At 35.0% G+C, this 25,324-nt stretch overlaps 1 protein-coding gene across 2 annotated transcripts in view; it reads left to right on the top strand.

Moving 5' to 3' along the window:
- LOC125092778 (A disintegrin and metallopeptidase domain 3-like) overlaps nt 1–25,324 on the top strand; it is a 138,755-nt gene that overhangs the window by 41,762 nt on the left and 71,669 nt on the right. For both annotated transcript variants that reach the window (XM_047717161.1, XM_047717162.1), the window contains 5 exons: nt 5,036–5,098; nt 7,461–7,532; nt 7,762–7,928; nt 8,662–8,743; nt 19,330–19,469. In XM_047717161.1, the coding sequence (XP_047573117.1) occupies nt 5,036–5,098; nt 7,461–7,532; nt 7,762–7,928; nt 8,662–8,743; nt 19,330–19,469 (524 nt within the window). The remainder of the gene's footprint in view (nt 1–5,035; nt 5,099–7,460; nt 7,533–7,761; nt 7,929–8,661; nt 8,744–19,329; nt 19,470–25,324) is intronic.

The raw sequence follows: 25,324 nt of genomic DNA, 5'->3' as shown, positions 1-25,324 counted from the left end.
TTTTGTTTTTTGTTTTTTTACTAAAAACCATTTCTTCCTAATGTGAAATATTCTTCCTAATATATAAAACAAGCAAACCACAAATGGAAGAGAGAGGCTCTAATCTCATCCTAATTGAAGATAGTAGCCAGACAAATTACAGCCAAGCCCCAAAACAATAGTTGTCAAATATTGTGAACTTTCAATCAAATGAAAAGATGGAAGAATTGTGTAAACAGGCGTCCTCAATCTGTATTTTTCATGAGAATCACTATTACGTCAAATGCCACCAGATGTTGAAGCAAACAATTCTGTCAGTGGCTTAACAGGTTTATGTCTTGCTCACGAAAATACCAAAGTGGATGAAACTCTAATAGTTGATTCCCTTCCTAGCTCTGAATGGGGGCGCATAAAGGTCCCATACTAAATTATTTGATTTTAGAGTAAGGGGGAACGGGTATGTGCATCCCCTTCGATGCAGTTGAGCCTGGACAGGTGTCTCATTGACATCTTTTCTTAGAGAAGGATGCAAACATTTTTAGATAATTGGCCCTTCCTTCTTTCCTTCCTCCCTCCCTCCTTCCCTCTTTCTTTCTTTCTTTTTTCTTTCTTTACTTTCCTTCCTTCCTCCCTCCCTTCCTTCCCCCTCTCTCTCTTTCAAGATTTTATTTGTCAGAGAAAGAGAGAGCACACAAGCAGGAGGAGCAGCAGGCAGAGGGAGAAGCAGACTCCCCACTGAGCAGGAAGCCTGACTTGGGACTTGATTCCAGGGCCCTGGAATCATGACCTGAGCTGAAGGCAGACACTTAACCAACTGAGCCACGCAGGCGCCCCATAATCGGCCATTTCTTATAATAAAGCAAAAATGTAGTAAAAGTCACTAATCCCCACCCACTGTTCAAGAATCGTTTGACCTGAAAGAACTACATATATTCTAAAATAATAATAATTTAAAAGGAATAAACATGGAGTATATGAAATATAAACATAAAATATAGGATAGAAAAACACAAAATCCAAATTGAATGAAAAGACTGTATATACTGCCTCATAGGTGCCACATATTGTTCTAAGAGCTTTATATGTGTGTGTGTGTATATAAATATATATAGTACATATATATAAATATACATATAGCCAATCTTTCCAGTTCTTTAAACCAATTTTAATGTTAGCATTATCTCTCTTTATAGAAGGGGAAATAGAGATTTAGAGAATTTAAATGATTATCCTGGGAATTTCTCTGGTAAATGTAGCATTAAAACTCAAACCCAGAGAATATGACCCCAGAGATATGTTCAGTAGTAGTTTAATGGTCTACCTTTATATAGTCTGTTTAAAAATTCCTTGAAAGTGCTCAGGAATTAAATGTAAGTGAAAAATAAAACTAATTTTAAAATGAAAGACATTGATAAAAGAACTACTGAATAACAGTAGATAATGTGGTAAAACCCCAACTTACAATTTATGTCAACCTGACAGGGCCACATGGCCCAGATAGTTATTTTTTCTGGGAATTTCTGTGAAGTCGTTTTGTTTGTTTGTTTGTTTGTTTGTTTGTTTTTAAAGATTTGACAGAGAGAGATCACAAGTAGGCAGAGCAGCCGGCAGAGAGAGAGGGGGAAGCCACCTCCCCATTGAGCAGAGAGCCCCATACAGGGCTCGATCCCAGGACTCTGGGATCATGACCTGAGCTGAAGGCAGAGGCTCTAACCCCCTGAGCCACCCAGGTGCCCCTGTGAGGTCGCTTCTGAATAAGAATAATCTAAATCATTGAACTTTGAGTAAAGCAGAATGTCCTCCATAATGTGGATGGGCCTCGTGCAATCAGATGAAGTCCTGAATGTAACAAAAGGATTGACCACACCCTTAGTAAGACAGAATTCTCCAAATGATTACCTTTGTACTGAAACTGTAGCTTCAGCTCACCCTGGATCTCTAAATTGATGATTTTTAGACCTGAAGTACAACATCAGTTCTTACTGGGTTTCCAGCATACTGGCCTTTTCTTTCTAGCTTTTGAACTTGCTAACCTCCATAATCATGTGATTCAATTCCTTATAATAAATCTAATTATAAGAAATAATCATACACATCCTACTGGTCCTGTTTTTCTGGGGAACCCTGAATAACTGAGTATGAAAGGCTGATAATGGCAATTCAAGATAGTAAAAATGACATTAATGAATAAAGTAGCACCCAAGATATTCCTATTAAAGGATAAATTTTAAAAAAATACTCCTGAATTTAAAAAAATTCTTAAGAAACCTGGCAACTTGAGATACAATATGATTAATATATTAGACTTTATAAATAGATAATGAACAACCTTAAAGGCATCTTGGCCTCAAAATCACCCATAAAAGTAGAGAAATAGACTGGCTTTAGCCTTTGCCAAATGAAGTGCTTTTAAGATAGTGTGCAATGTATATCTAGGGTGTATAGAGTGGCTTCTCTGGAAGGTATAAAAATCCCAACAATTTTTTATCTAGTCAAGTTGCCATTATAGTTTAAAAACATTCAGACTTTTTCAAGAATTTTGAGACTATAGTATCTATGGGACTTTAAGGCACTATTATTTAAATGAGTAGAGCAGAACAGGAATGAAACAATTTAACAGATTTATGTAGAAAGACACAGGACCATATCAGTAGTTCCAGAAATGTCATTTGGTCAAATTCAACACCCATTCATGATAAAAACTAGGATGTAGAAAACATCCGTGATCTGTCCATGCCCCCTCACGTGAGCGTATAAGAGGAAGACAGCCATTTGTGTCTTCACACCACACCTGCTGGTGCCTTTATCTTGAACTTCCCAGCCTCTAGAACTGTGAGAAGTAAGGGTACATTGTTTAAGCCACCTAGTTTATGGCATATTTATTAGAATCTGAACTGACTAAAATAGCCTGTAAGATTAGGAATAATGCAAGGCTGTCTGCCCTCACTGTTTCCAGCCAACTTTTTCCTAGAGTTTCAATAGGAGAAAGAATAAAGGGCGTACTGTGTTGAAAGAAAAATAATGTCTTCTTTTTTTTAAGTGACCTAACTCAGTACATAGAAAATATTAAACAATTTCCACCAAAGTTATCAGGACTAATAAGAGAGTCTAGCAGGGTCACAAGAAAGAAAGAAATTGATGTTAAAATGTTTATTTTCCTCAAATGGATCTGTAGAGTCAGTGTAATCCCAATCGAAATTCCAGAAAACATTTTTGTGGAAATTGGTTCTCAATTTTATGAGGAGAGATGCAAATATCATAGATTACTCACATAGTTTTAAAAAACAAGAACAAAATGAAGGACTTACATTATTTTTTTTTCTTAATGGGCCAGAGTGTAAATATTTAAGATTTGTGGGGCAGGTGGTCTGTTGCAGCTACTTCACCCAGCCTTTGTGGCATGAAAACAGCATAGAAGATGTATAAACAAATGGGGGTGACTCTGTTCCAATAAATATTTTTTATAGGGCAGATGGCTATATCTCAGGCCATAGTTTGTTGACCCCTGCTATAGATATGCATATTATTATTGATATAAATGTTGACATATAGAGGAGTAGTAGATCAGAAATAGACCCACATGCTATTGGCTGATTGATTTTCCACAAAGGTACTAATTTGGAAGACTAGAGAATGATCTATTGAATGAGTGGTGCTAAAAGACTGGATATTCACCGAAATAAAATCAATTCTGGCCCTTATTCAGGAAAATTGAATTAAAGCATAGACTTAAATGTTAAGGTTAAACATAAAATTTATAGGAAACTTAAGAGAAACCAAATTAATGAGCCACAAGCCTGTAAAAGATGTTCATTGGGAAAGATGTTCAATATCATTCATTAATCATCAGGGAACTGCAAATTAAAATGTCAATGAGATAACCATACAGTCCAATAGGACTGGGTACAATGAGAAATACTGATAATATCAAATGCAGGCAAAAATGTAGAGTAATTGGCACTCTTTTTAGTTCTTGGTAAAAATGCAGAGTGATCAAACTGTTTTAGAAAGCAATCTGGCATTTTCGTCCTACTTTATACACAATTACTGTATGACTCAGGTATTCCATTTTTGAGGATATTCCAAGAAAAATTAACGAACATAATTGCAAAAAGACCGCTACATGGATATGCATAGTCTTATTTATAATAGCTACAATTTCTTAATAATCCAAGTTCTCATCAACAGGTAAATGTATAAACAAATTGGGATATATTCTAAAATGGCACACTACTTAACAATAAACACTAGTGAATTATTAATAATCACAATGTAACAGAGGACTGCTGAGTGAAAAAAGCCAGATATAAGAGTATGTAGCATATGATTCCAGTTTTATGAAATTCTAGAATAGATTATTCTAACCTATGGTGAGAGAAAGCAGATCATCGATTGCCTTGAGTCATGTGGGCTCTTGACTTGGAAGAGTGTGATGGAAACATTCTTTATCTTAATTACAGAAATGGTTACATGGGTGTACACATTAGTATCAATTAATATAACTGTGATAGAGTTAAATAGTTAAAAGTATAAAAATAATGAGAAATTAAAAGCAATGTTTGGGGGAAAGATGATGGGAGTTAATTTAGCTTGAAGGTTGGAGGAGGGTCTAAGACAAAGGTTTTAAGAAAAAGGAAACATGGGTTCTCCCTCATTTCACCAACTTTTTTGAGGATTCTAACTATAAAGCATATAAGATAAAAGCTTTTGATTTATTCCCAAAATTTTAATTTGGAATCTCACCTGCTAATTATTTCAGGGGCCTCCATCCTCTTATTTTCCTATTACCTATATCTATATCTTTATGTATCTGTAGCAAACTATCTCATATATCTATCATCTACCTATTTGTCTATCATCGTCTGCCTGTCTATCCCTTTCTGTGTGTGTGTGTGTGTGTGTGTGTACACACACACACATATATATGTGTGTGTATATATATATATATATATATATATATATATATATATAATGTGTGAAAGAAGCAATATCAGAATTTTTTCTTATAAAATGTTTTATTTTTAATTTTATTTAATTCATGTCCTCTGTTTTGCAGAAAGATTCAGATGAACTTTTGGAAAAAATTCTGAAAATACAAATCATTATGGATAAAGCTTTGGTATGCATTATTGATATTGATAATATCTTTGTTCTGTGTTTAAATTCAAAGGGAATATGAAAATGAATATTCCACTTGTCTGAAATACAGATATATTTTACTCCGTTCAAAATATGAGTGTAGCAGGACATAAAGAAATCGCCTTTGCATTGGCATTGGGGGACTAGTATGTATAGTATTGATTTCAAAATCAATATAGAATTCTAGCAAAAATGTGTAATTTGTGGTATGGACGTATTCTACTACATTATAATCCAGTCAGTTATAATGAGCTTCATGTATTTCTAGATCCACTCCAAATATTGATGAACTCTTACATAAATTAGTTTTTGTTTTAAAATAGGTGATTTAATATATTATTCAATTGGAGATTCCTGTTGTTAAAATATCTTTTTTAGGATTATTTTATGCTTTATAATTTCTTGGATTCTCTTGGATTCTCTGATAGAAATTTTATATTTTAAAAATGGGAAGAAGTAGTCCTAGGGATATTCATTTAGTTATGGAAATTTTTTTTTAAAGAATTTATTTATTTATTTGAGAGAGAGAGCATGAGCGGGGTGAGGAGCAGAGGGAGAAGCGGACTCAAAGCCCGAAGTGAGTCTCCATCCTGGGATTCTGAGATTATGAGCTGAGCCAAGGGCAGATGCTTAACCAATTGAACCACCCAGGAACCTTAGTTAGGGGAGTTTTTGTTTATATAATCAGTTTTAGCAAAGTCATTATGGGTAGCAATGAACAAATATGGTCTTTTCATTATCACTGGTATTTTTGTATAAGGTCTGTCAATATGGGCCATAATTTAATTAGACACTAGGCAAATGTTAAAATTAAATGGAAACATTTCATTAACATGTGGGAAAACATTATAAAATAACTTGCAAAATAACATATATAAAACAAAAGTATAAGAACATACATATATAAATATTAAAAAAACAGGAAATGTGTGCATAAAATTTATCTCCTGATAATAAAATTATATGTTTTTTCTTTATTATTTTGCCTATTTTTTCCTGTAGTTTTTATAAAAAGTTATTTAAAGATCTAAATATTTCCTTTTATCCTTTGCCTCATGTTTACCATTTTCAAAGCTCTTTCCTTCTTATAAGTCTGTGTTTCTGAAAATTCTGTTTAGCCTGATGAATTTGGATCAAATTTTGCTCATCTGAAATCATTTTTATTTTATCTTTACTTTATAAATATTTTATTTGGAATATTTCCAAACTTACAAAAAAGTTACAAGAATAAGAGTAAGACAAAAATACTTATTCTTTCTTTACTCAGATTTATTAATACTCTATCCCATTATCACTTGTGCTCTATTTAAAAGTTATAAATTGCATCATGGAGCTTTTTTTTCAGTGTGCGTTTACCTAGAATAAGATCATTATCTTATATAGTCACAATAGAGTTATCCATGTAAGGAGAAATAACATTGTTAAAATACTTTTTATCAAGTCTACCATAGCATGATTGCATTATAGTTGGACAATGTGATCTAAGTGACACTCAATGTTTTATATTCAAATAACTTTTTAATATGGGTCAATTTATATAAAACTTCCATGTATGTTTGAAAAAATATAAATATTTTAATATGGATATAGATATACATACAGATACATAAGACTTCATTTATGCCACACATGCTGCATGGTGTAAATATACAATATGATTTATTGGGAAAGATTACATACAGAGAAAAAGCAAAGTACAAATAGTTTCTAGAGACCCAGGAGTATAACATCTCTTTTGTCTATATCAGACAACTCTATCCATTAAATTTTATTTTCTGTTAGTCGTTCTCAGCAGATCTGCTGCAGGTTGTTGAAGATCTCATGTTGCCACTTTTCATGTTTTCGGCAAAAACTTAGAAATATGTGTACACATATAATTAAAGTATTTAAGAGAAAATATGCGATTTTTGTCTCCTTGAATGAGGACAATTGCTTGAATTTTTTTATTTTTATGGCACATTGTTTATCAAGGATATGTAGTCATGTTATCTTATTGCAATGAAGATAAATGGTGGCAGATAAAACAGATAAAAATGACTTAATACATTAGAGGTTTGAGTCCCAATTCTTATATTTAGTAGTTTATAATCTTGGAAACTTACCTTTAAGCCCTTCATTTTCATATGGGTGAAGAGGAAAATAATCACAACCTTCTCATTTTAATATTATTGATTAATATGTAAGCTCCACAGGTTGAAGCCTAAAATTCCTAAGCAATTGATAATTCTTAGTTCTGTTTTTTTTTTCCTTTCACTGAGTACTACCTTATTCTAACATTTTATATCCATTTAAAATGTGCTAGTTTAGTAATTTGCAATAGTGAAATGAAATTTGTCTTTCAGTTTGATTATATGGGCTCTGAAGTGGCAGTTGCAGCTGAGAAAGTTGTTCATATCTTTGGTCTTATCAACATTGTAAGTATTTATGTTTAAATATTAAACATTCCTACTAATGCAATAACATTTATATTTATCAATAGCATTTGCAATTTTATTAAAAAGTTTACTCCTACCAACTAGTTTCAACCACCAATGGATTCCATCTATAAAAATGAGTAAATTGAATATATTAGCATTATGTATAGAGAAGTAATATAAGTCTTATGAAGACCTAACCTGTATGTGGTGTATCTTCTATTTTTAGATGTTTTCCCAGCTTAAGGTGACTGTCAAGCTAACTTCTTTGGAGCTCTGGTCTGATCAAAATAAGATTTCAACTAAGGGGAATGCTGAGGAAGTACTACAAAGATTTGTGTCATGGAAAGAACGATTTTTGTTTCAAAGATCTCATGATATGGCATACTTATTAATGTCAGTGCACTTTTACATTCATATAGGGCTTATCAAATGATATGTGTTAGCTCTCAAAATTATATATAAAATGTGTTATATATGATGACAAGAAACCTCAAAAATTATATGTATACTGTTAGCAAAATGCAAAGTATAAAAAATCTGATAACAATGTAAGACACTAAATCATGACAGGCCATTATTCTCAGAGTAGACTCTTTATCCATGGAAATGTAGTAAACTTGAAAATTTGGAAAGCCTTGGGAGAAATATGGGGCGTCAAGGATTTTAAAGATTTTCTCAGAGGCAAATAATGGAAACCATTGTTTTAACACTAAATAAAATATAAATTAGTTAACAGAATGTAGTAATTGCATATGAAGATAGTTACAATGCAAAACATTTAGATAGTAATATGGTTACCTTCTGGTATTTATATACTGACCCAATGTGTAGCTATATAACTATATGCATTGTACCTTTCAAAAGTTTTCTTTTTGCTTGACTAATTTGATTAAATGGAAAGAATAAAAACATAATCCTGAAGGTCTTAAGCAATATGGAATATATTTATACATCTATTAGTGTTTCCTGAGGTATTTAAGGTCAGGAGCAATATTAACAGGACTGAAATGCTATATTCAAGTTTCAAAAAACACCTTTCTTTACTGAGGGATCCAATTCTTAAAAGGTCATTAAGTTATTAATAATTTAATATGTATTTATTTACAAGAAAAATTTTGTTGTTTAGTTATAGGGATCATCCTAATTATGTAGGAGCAACATATCATGGAATGGCATGCAATCCAAAGTTTGCTGCAGGAATTGCTCTGGTATGCATTTTATTCCCATCTATTCAGTAATTATATCACATTTTGAAAGTTAATATCCACTTCAAGGAGCCAAAGTACATATAGTATATTTACCATGCCGTTGTGACATATTTTTATAAAATATTTTTTATTTGGATTTTTAAACTAAAATATTACAATATTTGAAAGTTTGTGTGTATGTGTGTGTATGGTAAAATACACAGAACATGGAATTTACCACCTTATAGTAGTGTTAAGTATGTTCCATTGTTGTGTGTAATAGGTCTCCAGAACTCTTCATCTTGCATATCTGTAGTTTTGTACCTTTTCACCAACATAGCCCCATTTTCCAAACCCTGACATCCACCATTCTACTGTCTGTTTCTGTGAGTTTCTGTGAGTTCTGTATGTTTTTGGATTCCACATATAATGATGATCATACAGTATTTGACTTCATATGTCTGGCTTATTTCTCTTGTATAGTACCATCTAAGTTCATCTGTGTCATTACAAATAGCAGGATTTCATTCTTTTTATGGCTGAATAACATTCCATTCTGTGTGTGTGTATGTCGGTGACATTTTATTTTTCCATTCATCTGTCAATAAACACTTAAGTGTTTTCAATGCCTTGGCTATCATAAATAATGCTGCAATGACTGTGGAAGTGCAGACATCTCTTTATGATACTGATTTCAGTTATTTTGGATAAAAATGAAAAAGTGGGTTTGCTAGATCATATGGTAATCCTATCTTTAATATTTTGAACTATCATACTGATTTTTAGAAGGGTTATGCAATTGTATAATTTCACCAACAGTTTACATTATAGTCATCATATTCTCACCAACACCTATTATTTTCTATGGTTGCTTTTCTTTTTTTTTAAATGGTAGCCATTCTTTTGAGCATGTGGTGATATCTTAATGTGGTTTTGATTTGCATTTCTATGATTATCTTTTCATATACTTTTTAGACTTTTGTATATCCTCTCTGGAAAAATGTCTTTTCAAGTCTTTAGCCCATTTTTAAATTGGTTTATATGAATTTGATTTTTTTTATTCTTGGATTATAGGAGCTCTTTATATTTTGGATTTTAATGTTATCGGGTATTTGATGTGCAAATTTTTTCCCTCATTTTTAAGTTGCCTTTATGCTCTGTTAATCATGTCCTTTGAAGCACAGAAGTTTTATGTTTGATGTAGTCCCATTTGTCCATTTTTGCTTTTGTTGCCTGTGCTCTAGGCATAATATCTTAGAAATCATTGTCAAACCTAATGTCATGAAGACTCCCCCCCCCCCATGTTTCTCTTAGGAGTTTTATAGTTTGGGGTCTTACATTTAGATTTTTAGGCTATTTTGAATTAATTTTTGTATATGGTGATGGAGGTCTAACTTTATTCTGTATGTGCATAGCCAGTGTTCCCATAACCATTTATTGAAAAAGCTATATTTTCTCCATTGAGTATATTTGTTGAAGAGACTGTCCTTTCTGCATTATGTCATCTTGGCATCCTTTTATAGATCATTTAACCATATATGCAAGGGTTTATATCTAGGCCATCTAATCTATTTCAGTGATATATATGTTTGTCTTTTTTTTTTTAATTTTATTTTTTATAAACGTATATTTTTATCCCCAGGGGTACAGGTCTGCGAATCGCCAGGTTAACACACTTCACAGCACTCACCATAGCACATACCCTCCCCAATATCCATAACCCCACCCCCCCTCTCCCAACCCCCCTCCCCCCACCAACCCTCAGTTTGTTTTGTGAGATTAAGAGTCACTTATGGTTTGTCTCCCTCCCAATCCCATCTTGTTTCATTTATTCTTCTCCTACCCCCTTAACTCCCCATGTTGCATCTCCTCTCCCTCATATCAGGGAGATCATATGATAGTTGTCTTTCTCCGATTGACTTATTTCGCTAAGCATGATACCCTCTAGTTCCATCCACGTCATCGCAAATGGCAAGATTTCATTTCTTTTGATGGCTGCATAGTATTCCATTGTGTATATATACCACATCTTCTTTATCCATTCGTTTGTTGATGGACATCTAGGTTCTTTCCATAGTTTGGCTATTGTAGACATTGCTGCTATAAACATTCGGGTGCACGTGCCCCTTCGGATCACTACGTTTGTATCTTTAGGGTAAATACCCAGCAGTGCAATTGCTGGGTCATAGGATAGTTCTATTTTCAACCTTTTGAGGAACCTCCATGCTGTTTTCCAGAGTGGTTGCACCAGCTTGCATTCCCACCAACAGTGTAGGAGGGTTCCCCTTTCTCCGCATCCTCGCCAGCATCTGTCATTTCCTGACTTGTTAATTTTAGCCATTCTGACTGGTGTGAGGTGATATCTCATGGTGGTTTTGATTTGTATTTCCCTAATGCCGAGTGATATGGAGCACTTTTTCATGTGTCTGTTGGCCATCTGGATGTCTTCTTTGCAGAAATGTCTGTTCATGTCCTCTGCCCATTTCTTGATTGGATTATTTGTTCTTTGGGTGTTGAGTTTGCTAAGTTCTTTATAGATTTTGGACACTAGCCCTTTATCTGATATGTCATTTGCAAATATCTTCTCCCATTCTGTCAGTTGTCTTTTGGTTTTATTAACTGTTTCCTTTGCTGTGCAAAAGCTTTTGATCTTGATAAAATCCCAATAGTTCATTTTTGCCCTTGCTTCCCTTGCCTTTGGCGATGTTCCTAGGAAGATGTTGCTGTGGCTGACGTCGAAGAGGTTGCTGCGTGTGTTCTCCTCAAGGATTTTGATGGATTCCATTCTCACATTGAGATCCTTCATCCATTTTGAGTCTATTTTCGTGTGTGGTGTAAGGAAATGATCCAATTTCATTTTTCTGCATGTGGCTCTCCAATTTTCCCAACACCATTTATTGAAGAGGCTGTCTTTTTTCCATTGGATATTCTTTCCTGCTTTGTCGAAGATGAGTTGACCATAGAGTTGAGGGTCTATTTCTGGGCTCTCTATTCTGTTCCATTGATCTATGTGTCTGTTTTTGTGCCAGTACCATGCTGTCTTGATGATGACAGCTTTGTAATAGAGCTTGAAGTCCGGAATTGTGATGCCACCAACTTTGGCTTTCTTTTTCAATATTCCTTTGGCTATTCGAGGTCTTTTCTGGTTCCATATGAATTTTAGGATTATTTGTTCCATTTCTTTGAAAAAAATGGATGGTACTTTGATAGGAATTGCATTAAATGTGTAGATTGCTTTAGATAGCATAGACATTTTCACAATATTTATTCTTCCAATCCAGGAGCATGGAACATTTTTCCATTTCTTTGTGTCTTCCTCAATTTCTTTCATGAGTACTTTATAGTTTTCTGTGTATAGATTCTTAGTCTCTTTGGTTAGGTTTATTCCTAGGTATCTTATAGTTTTGGGTGTAATTGTAAATGGGATGGACTCCTTAATTTCTCTTTCTTCTGTCTTGTTGTTGGTGTAGAGAAACACAACTGATTTCTGTGCATTGATTTTATATCCTGACACTTTACTGAATTCCTGTACAAGTTCTAGCAGTTTTGGAGTGGAGTCTTTTGGGTTTTCCACATAGAATATCATATCATCTGCGAAGAGTGATCGTTTGACTTCTTCTTTGCCGATTTGGATGCCTTTAATTTCCTTTTGTTGTCTGATTGCTGGGGCTAGGACTTCTAGTACTATGTTGAATAGCAGTGGTGATAATGGACATCCCTGCCGTGTTCCTGACCTTAGCGGAAAAGCTTTCAGTTTTTCTCCATTGAGAATGATATTTGCGGTGGGTTTTTCATAGATGGCTTTGAAAATATTGAGGTATGTGCCCTCTATCTCTACATTTTGAAGAGTTTTGATCAGGAAGGGATGCTGTACTTTGTCAAATGCTTTTTCAGCATCTATGGAGAGTATCATATGATTCTTGTTCTTCTTTTATTAATGTGTTGTATCACACTGATTGATTTGTGGATGTTGAACCAACCTTGCAGCCCTGGAATAAATCCCACTTGATCGTGGTGAATAATCCTTTTAATGTACTGTTGAATCCTATTGGCTAGTATTTTGGCGAGAATTTTTGCATCTGTGTTCATCAAGGATATTGGACTGTACTTCTCTTTTTTGATGGGATCTTTGTCTGGTTTTGGGATCAAGGTGATGCTGGCCTCATAAAATGAGTTTGGAAGTTTTCCTTCTATTTCTATTTTTTGGAATAGTTTCAGGAGAATAGGAATTAGTTCTTCTTTAAATGTTTGGTAGAATTCCCCCGGGAAGCCATCTGGCCCTGGACTTTTGTTTGTTTGGAAATTTTTGATGACTGTTTCAATCTCCTTACTGGTTATGGGTCTGTTGAGGCTTTCTCTTTCTTCCTGGTTCAGTTGTGGTAGTTTATATGTCTCTAGGAATGCATCCCATTTCTTCCAGATTGTCAAATTTGTTGGCGTAGAGTTGCTCATAGTATGTTCTTATAATTGTCTGTTATTTCTTTGGTGTTCATTGTGATCTCTCCTCTTTCATTCATGATTTTATTTATTTGGGTCCTTTCTCTTTTCTTTTTGATAGTCTGGCCAGGGGTTTATCAATCTTATTAATTCTTTCAAAGAACCAGCTCCTAGTTTCGTTGATTTGTTCTATGTTTTTTTTTGGTTTCTATTTCATTGATTTCTGCTCTGATCTTTATGATTTCTCTTCTCCTGCTGGGTTTAGGGTTTCTTTCTTGTTCTTTCTCCAGCTCCTTTAGGTGTCGGGTTAGGTTGTGTACCTGAGACCTTTCTTGTTTCTTGAGAAAGGCTTGTACCGCTATATATTTTCCTCTCAGGACTACCTTTGTTGTGTCCCACAGATTCTGAACCGTTGTGTTTTCATTATCATTTGTTTCCATAAATTTTTTCAATTCTTCTTTAATTTCCTGGTTGACCCATTCATTCTTTAGAAGGATGCTGTTTAGTCTCCATGTATTTGGGTTCTTTCCAAATTTCCTCTTGTTATTGAGTTCTAGCTTTAGAGCATTGTGGTCTGAAAATATGCAGGGAATGATCCCAATCTTTTGATACTGGTTGAGACTTGATTTATGACCAAGAATGTGATCTATTCTGGAGAATGTTCCATGTGCACTAGAGAAGAAGGTATATTCTGTTGCTTTGGGATGAAATGTTCTGAATATATCTGTGATGTCCATCTGGTCCAGCGTGTCATTTAAGGCCTTTATTTCCTTGTTGATCTTTTGCTTGGATGATCTGTCCATTTCAGTGAGGGGAGTGTTAAAGTCCCCTATGATTATTGTATTATTGTTGATGTGTTTCTTTGATTTTGTTATTAATTGGTTTATATAGTTGTCTGCTCCCACGTTAGGGGCATAGATATTGAAAATTGTTAGATCTTCTTGTTGGACAGATCCTTTGAGTATGATATAGTGTCCTTCCTCATCTCTTATTATAGTCTTTGGCTTAAAATCTAATTGATCTGATATAAGGATTGCCACTCCTGCTTTCTTCTGATGTCCATTAGCATGGTAAATTCTTTTCCACCCCCTCACCTTAAATCTGGAAGTGTCTTCGGGTTTAAAATGAGTTTCTTGTAGGCAACATATAGATGGGTTTTGTTTTTTTATCCATTCTGATACCCTTTGTCTTTTGATTGGGGCATTTAGCCCATTAACATTCAGGGTAAGTATTGAGAGATATGAATTTAGTGCCATTGTATTGCCTGTAAGGTGACTGTTATTGTATATTGTCTCTGTTTCTTTCTGATCTACTACTTTTAGGGTCTCTCTTTGCTTAGAGGACCCCTTTCAGTATTTCCTGTAGAGCTGGTTTGGTATTTGCAAATTCTTTCAGTTTTTGTTTGTCCTGGAAGCTTTTAATCTCTCCTTCTATTTTCAATGATAGCCTAGCTGGATATAGTATTCTTGGCTGCATGTTTTTCTCATTTAGTACTCTGAATATATCATGCCAGCTCTTTCTGGCCTGCCAGGTCTCTGTGGATAAGTCTGCTGCCAATCTAATATTTTTACCATTGTACGTTACAGACTTCTTTTCCCAGGCTGCTTTCAGGATCTTCTCTTTGTCACTAAGACTTGTAAATTTTACTATTAGGTGACGGGGTGTGGACCTATTCTTATTGATCTTGAGGGGGCTTCTCTGAACCTCCTGGATTTTGATGCTTGTTCCCTTTGCCATATTGGGGAAATTCTCTCCAATAATTCTCTCCAATATACCTTCTGCTCCCCTCTCTGTTTCCTCTTCTTCTGGAATCCCAATTATTCTAATGTTGTTTCGTCTTATGGTGTCACTTATCTCTCGAATTCTCCCCTCGTGGTCCAGTAGCTGTTTGTCCCTCTTTTGCTCAGCTTCTTTGTTCTCTGTCATTTGGTCTTCTATATCGCTAATTCTTTCTTCTGCCTCATTTATCCTAGCAGTGAGAGCCTCCATTTTTTATTGCACCTCATTAACAGCTTTTTTTATTTCAACTTGGTTCGATTTTAGTTCTTTTATTTCTCCAGAAAGGGCTTTTATATCTCCCGAGAGGGTTGCTTTAATATCTTCCATGCCTTTTTCGAGCCCGGCTAGAACCTTGAGAATCGTCATTCTGAACTCTAGATCTGACATATTACCAATGTCTGTATTGATTAGGTCCCTAGCCTTTGGTACTGCTTCTTGTTCTTTTTTTTGTTGTGAATTTTTCCGCCTTGTCATTTTGTCCAGATAAGAGTTTATGAAGGAGCAAGTAAAATACTAAAAGGGTGGCAACAACCCCAGGAAAATATGCTTTAGCCAAATCAGAAGAGATCCCAAATCGTGAGGGGGGAGAAAGGGATAAAAAGGGGTTCAGAAGGAAAAAAAAAAAGAAAAAAAAAAAAGAAACTATTAAAAAAAGAAAGCCAATAAAAAATATAAAAAGGAAAAAAAAATATATATATATATTAGATAAACTATTTAAAAAATGTTAAAAAAAGAAAACGGTAAAGTTAAAAAATTTAGCAGAAGAAGAGAAAAAAAAATTGAAAAAGAGAAAAAAAAATTAAATTAACTGCAAGGCTAAAGAATCATGGGGAGAAAGCCATGAGTTCCATGCTTTGCTTTCTTCTCCTCTGGAATTCCGCCGCTCTCCTTGGTATTGAAACTGCACTCCTTGGTAGGTGAACTTGGTCCTGGCTGGGTTTCTCGTTGATCTTCTGTGGGAGGGGCCTGTTGTAGTGATTCTCAAGTGTCTTTGCCCCAGGCGGAGTTGCACAGCCCTTACCCGGGGCTGGGCTGAGTAATCCGCTCGGGTTTGCTGGGTTTGCTTTCGGGAGCTTTTGTTCCCTGAGCGCTTTCCGTAGTGTTCCGGAGGGGAGGAGTGAAGATGGTGGCCTCCCGGTCCGGCCCGGAGGAGCTGAGAGCCCGGGGCCCCACTCCTCAGTGCACCCTCAGAGAACAGCGCCCAATGATTCCCGTCACCCTGGCCTCCGGCTGCGCTCCGAGCTGACCGAGCCTGGGACCGGTTCAAGGTAACCCCGAGTTTAGAGCTCACTCCTTGGCTCTGTCTCTGTAGCCGGCTTCCCTGTTCTAATACCCGTAAGTTCTGCAACACTCAGACACCCCCGATCCTTCTGTGACCCTGTGGGACCTGAGGCCGCGCTGACCCCGCCTGGGCTTCACCCCAGTTAAGCTTCTGGAGCGATGTCCCTCAGTGGAACAGACTTTTAAAAGTCCTGATTTTGTGCTCCGTTGCTCCGCCGCTCACCGGGAGCAGGCCCCTCCCCCCACGGTCTATCTTCCCGTCACTTTGGATTCACTTCTCTGCCAGTCCTACCTTCCAGAAAGTGGTGATTTTCTGTTTCTGGAATTGCTGTTCTTCTTCTCTTCAATCTCCCGTTGGATTTATAGGTGTTTGCAATCTTTAGATAAGCTATTTAGCTGATCTCCTGCTACCTGAAGTAGTCTCAGCCTGCTACTTCTCTGCCATCTTGACTCCTCCCCCCTATATGTTTCTCTTTATGCCAGTACCATACTGTTTTGGTTACTTTGCTTTATAATATGTTTAAAATCAGGAAATGTGTATCCTTAAACTCTATTCTTTTTTGAAATTAGGATGGTTATTTAGGGTCCCTTGAGATTCCATATTAATTTGGGGATTATTTTTTCTCAATTTCTATTAATAGCGTAACTTTAATTTCATACAAAAGCACTACTCACAATTCTACTCCACACTTTATGTTACTCCATAGATTATAGGATTTGTTTTGTTTTGTTTTGTTTTGGTATTTGTCCTTCCAATTCTATACAATATTTAAAAGTGAATTTATCCACCAAAATTACAATAATGCATGTTACTATATTTTTCCATGTATTTACCTGTATTAGAGAACTTTATTATTTCTTTTTAGGCTTTAAGTTGCTGTCTAGCATTCTTTATTTTCAACATAACAGTCTCCATTTAATGTTTCTTATAGATCAGATAGAGTGGTAATTAACTTTTGTTCATTATCTCAGCTTTTATTTTTATGAAAAAGTGTTCATATCCGCATTATATTTTGAAATGCAGTTTTACCTGATACAATAATTTTGGTTGACAGTTCCTTTCAGCGCTTGAAAAGTATACATCCCAACCCTTTCTGGCCTATAGCGTTTCTCCTGAGAAATCTACTGATAATCTTTGAGAGCTCCCTTATATGTGACATCACTTCTGTCTTGCTGCTTTCAGGATTGTCTCCTTGTCTTTGGCTAATGGGAATCTTTGTGAGTCTCTCTGGATTTATCCTGGTTGGAATTTGTTGAGCTTCTTTTGTATGTTAACTCAGATTTCTGAAGTTTGTGGTCATTATTTCTCCAAATAAACTTCCTGTCTGTCCATTTCTTTCTCTCTTCTCTGTCTGAAACTCATTATAGGAATAATGCATACATTGGTCTGCTTTTTGATGTCAGTAGGTTCTTTTTACATCCTTCATTTTTTTCTTTTTATTTCTCTCACTGGATGATTTCAAATGATCAGTCTTCAGGTCTGATTCTTTCTTCTGCCTGATCAAATTTGATTTTAAATAACTTCCTTAAATTTTTGAGTTCATTTATTGTCCTTTTCATCTCTAGAAATTTTTTATAATAGTTTAAATCTCCTTGTTGATATATATAACCAGAATTTATTCAGATATATAAGGCTGGTTCATCATTTGAAAATCTAGTGAATGTAACCAAGTTTATCAATAAGCTATATTAGAAAAATTCTTTGATCATATCAATAGATGCAGAAAAAGAATTTGACAAGTCCAACATCATTTGTGATGAAATTTCAGAAAGGAGGTCTAGAAGGGAACTTCCTTAACATAATAAAGAACATCTAGAAAAAAACCTACAGTTAAGACCTCAATGGTGAGAAAATAAATGCTTTTCCAGTGAGATAAGAAACAAGACAATAATGTAACTTACCAGTCCTTCTCAGCTTTGTGCTGGAAGTGCAAAACACTGGTAAAACAAAATGCTGTGAGGATGTAGAGCAACAGAAACGCTCATTCATGAAAATGGGAATGCTAAATGGTACAGCCACTATAGAAGACCGTTTGGCAGTTTCTTACTCTTATAGTATGATCCACCACTTGTCCTCTTGGCAGTCACTCAAATGAGTTGAAAACATATCCACACAAAATCATGTACATGAATATTTATAGCAGCTTTATTCATAATTACCAAAAATTGGAAGGAAACAAGATGTCTTTTAATAAGTCAATGGATAAACACACTGGAATAAATACATATAAAGAAATATTATTCAGTGATTTAAGAAGTGTGTCATTAACCCACTAGAACATATAGAGGAATCTAATATTTGTTAGTGAAAGAAGCCACTTGAAGAAAAGGTTAAATACTGTTTATCCTTTATTATACTGTATATTTTACTGTATTATTATTCTGTGACATTCCTTAAAAGGCGTTATCTATGGAAATAATGCAAAGATCATTGATTACCAGAGGTTTCTGTGTTGCCAATATCACTAATTCTCAAGTTTTAGTTTTTAAGACAAAAGAAATGCTACTTGCCAGATGTTCTGATATTCTGCCTTTAGAAAAAAGTTAATTTGATTTTCTTCCCAAAAACTATTTCTGAAGTGAAAACTGATTGCTGAGTCAGCCTTTAAGAATCTCTGCGTTTTTTCTGAGGGTTCATTTGGAAAGTAATATAGTTACTGAAGCAATGCTTATTTTCTCAATTTAAAAAGAAATTAGGGGGACCTGGGTAGCTCAGTCAATTAAGTGTCCAACTCTTGATTTTGGCTCAGGTCATGATTTCAGGTCATGAGATCAAGCCCCACATTGGTTGTCTCTTAAATAAATAAGTGAACAAACAAATAATAAAAATAAATTAAAAATAAATTTTAAAAATAAAAATAAGATTTATATCAATAATGTCATAAAATCATGAGATTGCATTAATTGTAATTATTATTTCTCAATGCTATTTGGACTACAAATGCTATTACTCAAAGATAATAACAAAATTTACCTATTTTTCCATATTTTTAAGCAAATAATTTCGGTATATTGGTTCTTTTTTTAATTTGTATTTGCATTTACTTGAAAAGATAAAATAGGTAATGAAACAACTTAGATAACAATTCTGATTTTTTTTTTCTTTTTAGTATCCACAGACGATAACTTTAGAGGCATTTTCAGTTGTTATGACACAGTTGCTTGGAGTTAGTCTAGGATTAACATATAATAATGACATCTTCACTTGTTACTGCCCAGGAACTACATGCATAATGAACAGCAAAGCAATGTAAGGTTTTATTTTTGTCAAATCTATATCTTCATATGGGAAATGTTTATAGTATTTTTAATGTAAAATATATTTCAGTATAACCTGATTAAGAATATGTTTATTAAATAAACATGCACTTATTTAATGTTTAGTAAAGGAAGTATTTTATATTGTAGAAAATGTGCTCAATCATTCTGTATTCTGTGTAATAATGTAAAATTTATTCATTTACCCCCAAATTTTTAATGAGTATCTACTGTGTCCTGATTATTGTGTTTGATTTACAAGTGATTAACAAGATAGATAAGTCCTATATATATTTGTCTATCAGGGACAGAAAATTAAAAAGTGGACATAAGAACATATGAACATATAAACATAAGACATAAGAACAAACAAAATCTAAACAGTTAATGATAGCTGCTAAGAGGAAAATGAATAGGGAAAATATGGGGAGAAAAAAATTCTGATAAAGTGGTCTAGGAATAATTATGGAAATAATTATGTTGGGATCTGAAAGGGAATGAATGAATCTGGTTATTAAAAAGCTCATTGAAAACTTTTCAGTCAAACCAAGTGAAGCAATATTTGGATAACAAGCTTGAAAACCTTGACAGACTAAAATAAGGAGGTTGCAGGGAGAATAAAATTGAAAAAAATATTACTAGTTGGGACTATAACAAAGAATGTTTTTAGACATAAGAAAAAGAAGTAACACAGAGTGAGGCTAAAGAATCAGTCAGAGGAAGAAGTCCAGGATATGATATAGGAATGTAGGAAAGAGCCTGCTCATGGCATTCATGATGTGGGAATTGGGATTTTATAATAACTGTAATGAAATATATTTTTAATTGGTTCTTTCAGTATGGATAATAAAAATTATAAAATTTTTGTAAAATAAATAAAATAAAAAAATAAATATACAGAGAGTATAGTGATGTTTGGGAAATGAAAAATTTTGCAATAATCAATAGCAGTTTCTTATGACTGAGCAAAAAGGAGATGTCAAGAATTATTTATTGTAGAGGTTCTGGATCAAGAAGGCAACATAGGAAGAATCTGAATGCATGTCCTCCAACAGACACAGCAAATCCATAGTTATGTATGGAACATTTTCCTCTAAAAAATACAAAAATTAGCTGAGGACTCATATTAGAGTGGAAAGGAGAGGCTAAGACACAATCTTACATCTTTCTGTAATTGCCACCCCTCCCATGCCAACCCACGACTGGGAGGGACCTGAAATCAGGAGTTTCTCCCTGAGGAATAAAGGTTGGACACCCCAACCTTTAAGATAGCAGGGTTCATTTGGTTCTCTCCATCTGTTGTACTCTAGAATGTCGATCTCTTCCACAGAGGAGCTTTTAAAGTTGTCTGACATAACACTTTTTATGGCTGCTACCCAAAAGGCAACCCTCGATCACCTAGCTCTGTGGCCAGAAAGATTTGTAACAAATGGAGAGACAGTTCATGGCCAGCTACTGTGTTCCTGGTACTGCACAGACAACAGACTGAAACACAACCCCAGACTTTCTGTGAAATGGCCCATTTGATCATCCTGGAGCTTCTACATGAGAGTCAAGCTTCTGGTTTGGGACACCTCTTGAGTCCAACTAGGGTGGACTCTAGAAATGAAGTCTTATGCCATTTTGTGCCCTCAGTATGCCTCACAACAGATCTCTGGGATGTCAGGGAAAGGAACTTTTATAATCACCTGGTGCCCCAATTTTTGAAAATGCTGCACAGTGGACACCTCTATATCTCCTGGCTATGTTGGCCATCAGGATGTATGTTTGTGGTCCCATAGCACTTGAATACATTTTCATACTTTAAAAATCTGTTGTTTGAGGGTCTGTCTTCCAATTGAGGTCCTCCTTTTGAGGCAACGAAAGGCCTTGGTACATCCTTCACCAGTTGGAGCTAAAAACTAAAATATGCTGTTTGGACAATAAAATAAAAAGAGTCTGAGACAACCAAGAGTTAGGACAAGGTTGAAGTGCAAGGTTCAAGGCAAGGGCACCCCTTCAAAACTGGAAGAGATGGCTGTTTAATCTAATACCTAGCAATGGACAGAGAATAAAACAGAATGAAAAGACAAAGGAATATGTTCTAAGCAAAAGGAGGTGGGAAAATGTCCGGAAAGGACCTCAATGCTACAGAGGTGAAGTAATCTACCTAATGAATGTGAAGTCATGGTGATAAAGATGCTCACCAAGCTCAAGAGGAGAAGAAAAGACCAAGGTGAGAATATCAACAAAGAGTTATAAAATATAAGAAAGCACCCAAAAAAGTCATAGAACTGAAGAAGACAATGACAGTACTGAAAATTTAATAGAGGGATTCAACAGTAGACTAGATGAAGAACAAGAAAAGATCAGTGAACTCAAGAACAGGGTAGTGGAACTCACAAGCAGAGCAGCAAAAATAAAAAGAGAATAATAAAAATGAAGATAAATAAGGGGCTTACTGGACAAATTAAGCAAACCAATATTCACGTTATAGGGATCCCAGAAAGAGAGGAAAGAGTCAAAGGGACGGAAAACTGGTTGACATGTGTCACCATGAAGAATAACATATGTGATTTTTTTTCTTGTGATAAGAACTTTTAAGATCTAATCTCTTAGCAACTTGCAAATGTACAATACAGTGATTCTCCATCCTGCCACTCTGGGTACGCACACTTGGCCAATACAAGAGCCCCATCAATACAAGAGCCCAATCCTGCCATATCAAGTGGGTGCCATCAGCCAGCACTAGAGCCCCTCCCAAGGGCCCCACATACTGGTCTGTAGGAGTCATGGCCAGGACTCTCAGGTGGACCAAGGGCCAGCCCTGTTCGCTGGTGTGCCTGGAGCAGTTGCAGCTGCAACTCACAGGTGCCTTGAGAGACAGTCCCACTGACCAGAAAGTCTGTATCAGTCACAGCATAGCCAGAACAGGAGAATGCACACAACCTATACAGGGGGCAGGCCTGGGGCATGTGGCTTTGGTGTCCAGGTGGGTTTGCATTACTGGGCTCTACAGGACCACCTTCTGCTTAAAGCCACTCCTGCAAGACATAACTACCCAGTACATAGAAACAAACAGAAGGAAGCAAAATAGGCACCAGATGTTGCAAATGAAAGAACAAGATAAAACCTGAGAAAAAGAACGAAATGGAGGTAAAGTTCAAAGTAATGGTCATAAAGTTGGTGACCAAACCATAAGAAAACTGATCACAGTGAGAACTTCAACAAAGACATAGAAAATATAAAAAAAGAACCCATCAAGCTGAAGAATATGATAATGAAATAAAAAAACACACTAGAGGTAATCAACAGCAGATTAGATGATGCAGAAGACTGGATAAGCAGTCTGGAAGACTGGATAATGAAAAGCACCCAGAGAAGCAAAAAGAAAAAAAAGAATTAAAAAAAATCGAGGATATTTTAAGGGACTTCTTGGGTGACATCAGGCATACTGGCATTCATATCATAGGTTCTCCAGAAGGAGAAGAGAAAGAGGAAAGATCAGAAAACCCATCTAAAGAAATAATGTCTGAAACCTTACCTAATCTGATGAAGGAGATCCAAGTTCTTAGGAAGCAGTGTCTGAAATAAGATGTACCCAAAGAGAGCAAAGTCACAGTATAATCAAAGTGTCAACATTTAAAGATCAACAGAGAATCTTAAAAACATCAAGAAAAAAAGAACTAGTTATGTATAAGTGAATCCCCATAGGATTATCAGCTGTTTTTCAGCAAAAACTTTATAGGCCAGAACGGAGTAGCTTTCTTTCAAATTGATGAAAGGAATACTTACAATTTAAAAAAAATGGTACCCATCAAGATTGTCACTCAGAACTTAAGAAGAGTTGAGGAGTTTCTCAGACAAGCAAAGCTCAAGGAGTTCATCAAAACCAAACAGGTCACACAAGAAATGTTAAGGGAGTTCTATCAATGGAATAGAAGAGACCATAATTAGAAATAAGAAAATTATGAATGAAATTGATCTCACTGGTAAAGGTAAACATATAGTAAAGGCAGCAGGTAAACCACCTATTAACTAGTGGACAGCTGAAAGACAAAAGTAGACAATCATCTACCTATAATAGTCAAGGCATATACAAAATAAGATGTCAAATATGATATTAAAAACAAAACATAGGGGAAGTATAAATGTAGCACTTTTGGAGCGCATTTAAGCAACCATCAACTTGAAATAGACTGCAATATACATAGAATTTACATATGAAATTACATATTACATGGTAAACACAAAACAAATACCAATAGTTACACAAAAAAATAAAGAGAAAGGAACTTAAACATAACACTAAGGGAGGTCGCCAAATACCAACAGAATACACCAAGAGAAGAAGGAAACAGAACCACAAAAACAATAAGAAAACAATCAATAAGACGGCAGTAGGTACATATCTTATCAATAATTTAAATATACAAATTGACTGAATTCCCCAGTCAAAAGACATACGGTGTTTAAGTGGACAAAAACAAGAGTATGTGTGCTACCTACAATAGAATCATGTCATATGACACACAGAATGAAAGTGAAGGGATGGACAAAAGATATCCCATGCAGATGGAAATGAAAAAAAAGTTGAGGTAGCAATACTTCTATCAGACAAAATAGACTTTAAAACAGAGGCTGAAATAAGAGAAGAAAAAGGTCATTGCATGATGATAAAGGAATCACTTCAACAAGATGATGTAACACTTGTAAATATCTATACACTTAACATAGGGGCACCTAGGGGCACCTGGGTGGCTCAGTGAGTTAAAGCCTCTGCCTTTGGCTCAGGTCATGATCCCAAGATCCTGGGATTGAACCCTGCATCGACCTCTCTGCTTGGCAGGAAGCCTGCTTTCCCCTCTCTCTCTGCCTGACTCTCTGCCCACTTGTGATCTCTGTCTATCAAATAAATAATAAATAAAATCTTAAAAAAAATAGGGGCACATAAATACATGAAGTATGTATTAGCAGACACAAAGGGAGATATTGACAGTAATAAAATAATAAGAAGAAATTTTAATGCCCCACCTATATCAATGGATAGATCATCCAGACAGAAAATCAATAAAGAAACATTGACCTTAAATGACACATTATCCAGATTAATTTAGTAGATATATACAGAGCTTTCCATCTAAAATTGGCAGAGTGCACATTCTTTTCAAGTATACATAGAATATTCTCCAGGATAGATCACAGTAGTTCACAAAACAAGAATAAATACATTTAAGATTTAAATTCTATCAAGCATCTTTTCCAACTACAACAGTATGAAACTAGAAGTCAATTGCAAATCAATCAATTTAAATTTAGTAGAAGAAAATAAATAATAAAGATAAGTGGAAATAAATGAAATACACACTTAAAATTAGAAAAGAGGAACTTAAAGCAGATTTCTTGAAATGATAAAATCAATAAGCCTTTAGCTAGACTTTCAAGAAGAGAGACCTTGATGAAAGAAATTGAAGACAACACACAAAAAAAGGAAAGATATTCCATGCTCATTGATTGAGAGATTTAAAATTGTTAAAACATCCATACAACTGCATTTACAGATTCAGTGCAATCCCTATCAAAATATCCATGACATTTTTCACAGAGCTAGAACAAATAATCCTAAATATATATAGAACCACAAAAGACCCTATACAGTCAGTCAAAGCAATCTTGAGAACAAATAAAACAGTATCATACTCTCTGATCTCAAACTCTACCACAAAGCCATAGTAATCAAAACAGTGCAATGTTGGTAATTAGGACACCTGGTGCATTTTCTTGGGAATATTTTTTATTGAGTTTTGATTTACATAAAAATAAATGCTCATATTTTACCTGAATATTTTGATGCCTTCTGACAACATA

The sequence above is a fragment of the Lutra lutra genome, chromosome 2 (genome assembly GCF_902655055.1).
Source record: "Lutra lutra chromosome 2, mLutLut1.2, whole genome shotgun sequence".
Lineage (NCBI taxonomy): Eukaryota > Metazoa > Chordata > Mammalia > Carnivora > Mustelidae > Lutra > Lutra lutra.
The sequence above is the reverse complement of the archived record's forward strand: the minus strand, read 5'-3'. Positions and strand labels throughout refer to the sequence as shown.